Source organism: Phoca vitulina, unplaced genomic scaffold (assembly GCF_004348235.1).
Source record: "Phoca vitulina isolate PV1807 unplaced genomic scaffold, GSC_HSeal_1.0 scaffold30, whole genome shotgun sequence".
Lineage (NCBI taxonomy): Eukaryota > Metazoa > Chordata > Mammalia > Carnivora > Phocidae > Phoca > Phoca vitulina.
The window spans coordinates 3,175,485-3,178,001 of NW_022589733.1; the positions used below are offsets into that span (position 1 = coordinate 3,175,485).

The window sequence follows — 2,517 nt, forward strand, 5'->3', positions numbered from 1 at the left end:
CACGCAGGTTCTGAAGCCCTGGCCTCTGATTGGCAAGTCAGCCAGGCACCAGCATGACAGCGGGGTGGGAGGGCGGCCACGTGTGAGACTAAGTTTGTTGGGTGGGCCCTGGGGCACCAGCAAGGCTGGGGGGGGCGCGGGGGGGGGGTGAGGAAAGCAAGGCAACTAGGATATGAAATGTCAGGAAACCTCTTCTTGGGGTTTGCAAGTGCAGGGGGCCCCCCCTGAGATTTTGTGCTGTAGGCACCTCACTTGCCCCACCAGAGTGCTGGCCCCGGCCATGGGGTCTCAGCACTCCCACGTCCCACTGAGCTCTGTGATTGGGAACCCACTGCTCCCAACTGGCTCCACTCTGCAGCCCCCCAGCCCTGGATCTCACGGGGCTGGGGGGTTAGCCCCAGCTCCTGTCACGTCCTCATGCCTTGGCCACAACTAGAATCCAAGTCCTGCCTGAAGTCCTGGCCAGGTAAGGGTTAACCACTTAACCATCTGCATGCAGAATGTGGGAAAGCCATCCCCAGGGGGAGAAACAAGGAAACATCATGGATAAGCCCACTTACCCTTGAGCTTCAGTTTCCCCCATCCACAAATGAAAAGATCAGTCTTTCATCTTTAAGGGTTCCTTCTGTTTTGACTTCTGTGGCCACTGCCCACCTGATCCAGACTGCGTGTGTTAGGTTACTAGGTGTCCTCTTTCCCAAGGGAGGCTGGGTCTATCATGTGCAGGTCCCCACCCTATGGGTGACCACAGCCCCCCACAGAGCCCCAGGCTGGGGAGGAGAGAACCAGGCAGCCGATGCTAATCGCATGGATTCCCTTTATTGAACTGTACTAGTAACTGCAGTCAGATTAAGTCACATTTAAAAGCAGACCATCCAGTTGCACTGAAACCGATTATATTCATTACATAGTTTTAATCACTGTCCGGTGAACTGGCAAATCCAATCAAAGCATTAGTCTTTAATTAAAAAATTAAAAGGAAATATTCAGACAATAGCCAAGCAATCACATCACGATGCACAATTACCTAGAATTGCAATTAAAAAGTAGTTAACCGAAGGGGGGAAAAGAAAAACAAGAAAGAAAAAAAAAAAAAAGAAGCAAAGGAAAAAAAAATCACACTAATCCTTTTTTAAAAACTATCAATATAATACATGAAGGAACAAAGGACAATAGCCTCAAAAAGCGGATTTCTCTAACTCTAGAAATGTAGTCTTCGGCGGAAACTCTAAAAGCACACTAGCTGTAGCAGGACAATAAAAAATACTGAGCATGGAATACTTTTAATCTCTGCCATTAATATTCATTTCCAGCTGCTTATAATAGCAGCGCCTCATGGCCAAATCATTAGAGTTTTACATCTGGGTTGCAAATGACACTTTGATTGGATGTAATGTTCAAATGGCCCTCCCCACGGCGTCTCCGGCAAGCCTTCTGCGGAGAGGTGTCCTGTCGAGCGGTCCCTCACTGTGCGTGCTGGCTCATCGTGTGGTTCTGCAAAGGCGAAGAAAGGAGACACGCATGAGGGCAGAAGAATGGAGAGCAGGCCCATCCCCTCCCACTCAGTGCATTTACACTGGGAGCCACAGAAAAGCGTCTCAATTATTACAACACAAAATGCAACCAGGAAAAAGTGCTCGGGGGACACAGCTGCCAAGACGCCACGTTGATCTGGGGCTCAGGGACAGGTTCCTGTTGCTGCCAACCTGGGCTCTCTAGAAATTGTGTTTTTAAAGACCGTTCAGGTCTTACCATGGGGACTGGCTCTAGGGAAGGCAAGGGGGGGTACGTGCAAGGAGGTGGGAGGGTGGGGAGGGTGGCAGGAATTAAAAACATCCTTGCTCACCTCTCCCGTCTCCCTTTCGCTCTGATGATTAGGAGGATATTATATCTGATCGCCTGCAGGCTTTCCCCAGATCCCCCTCTCAGTCCTTCCTGGGAGCTGCTCTGAGCTGCGTGGAGGGCGACAGCAGATGTGCCACGTAGCTCTCCGGCCAAGAGACACCCGAGTGGTCCAGACGTGCGGAGGCAGTGGGCGGCAGTGGTGCCTGGGCCGAGGCCGGGTCACCCAGCAGGGAGGGCGCTGAAGGAGGCAGCCTGCTCCGGCCAGAGGAGTGTGCGGTTTGCCCGAATCCGCCTGGGCAGCCGGGGCCCAGGTGGGACCCCCCGCACCCCGCCCCCCTGCCAAGCGCGTCCCTCTCACCGCAGCCCACGGCTTCTCTTCCCTCGTGCCAGCCCGAGCAGGCCAGCCGTGTTGACCTGCTTTCAGAGGAACCAGTGGCCTGGGGCTGGGGGTGGGATTTGGCCTCCAGGAGGGATTTTGTTTCTTTTCAGTGGTCCCTGTTCTAAATCCGGACCCATCTCACCAAAGCCTCAGGTAACCTTCAACCTCATGCCACCTGGAGAAAGGAAGCAAAATCCACCCAGGGTAGGGGAGCCCTGCTTGGGAGCAGCATGGGACCTCCAGTCACGAGGAGCGAGGTCCCCGGGGCGGGGGGGGGGGGGGGGGGGGGGGGG

The 2,517-nt window shown here is 54.2% G+C and overlaps 1 protein-coding gene across 1 annotated transcript in view; it reads right to left on the reverse strand.

The window, feature by feature from the left end:
* Positions 1–797: 797 nt before the first annotated feature.
* ZNF423 (zinc finger protein 423) overlaps positions 798–2,517 on the reverse strand; it is a 263,374-nt gene continuing 261,654 nt past the window's right edge. Inside the window, exon 7 of the mRNA XM_032424418.1 lies at positions 798–1,494. Coding sequence (XP_032280309.1) covers positions 1,465–1,494 — 30 coding nt within the window. The 3' untranslated portion in view covers positions 798–1,464. The remainder of the gene's footprint in view (positions 1,495–2,517) is intronic.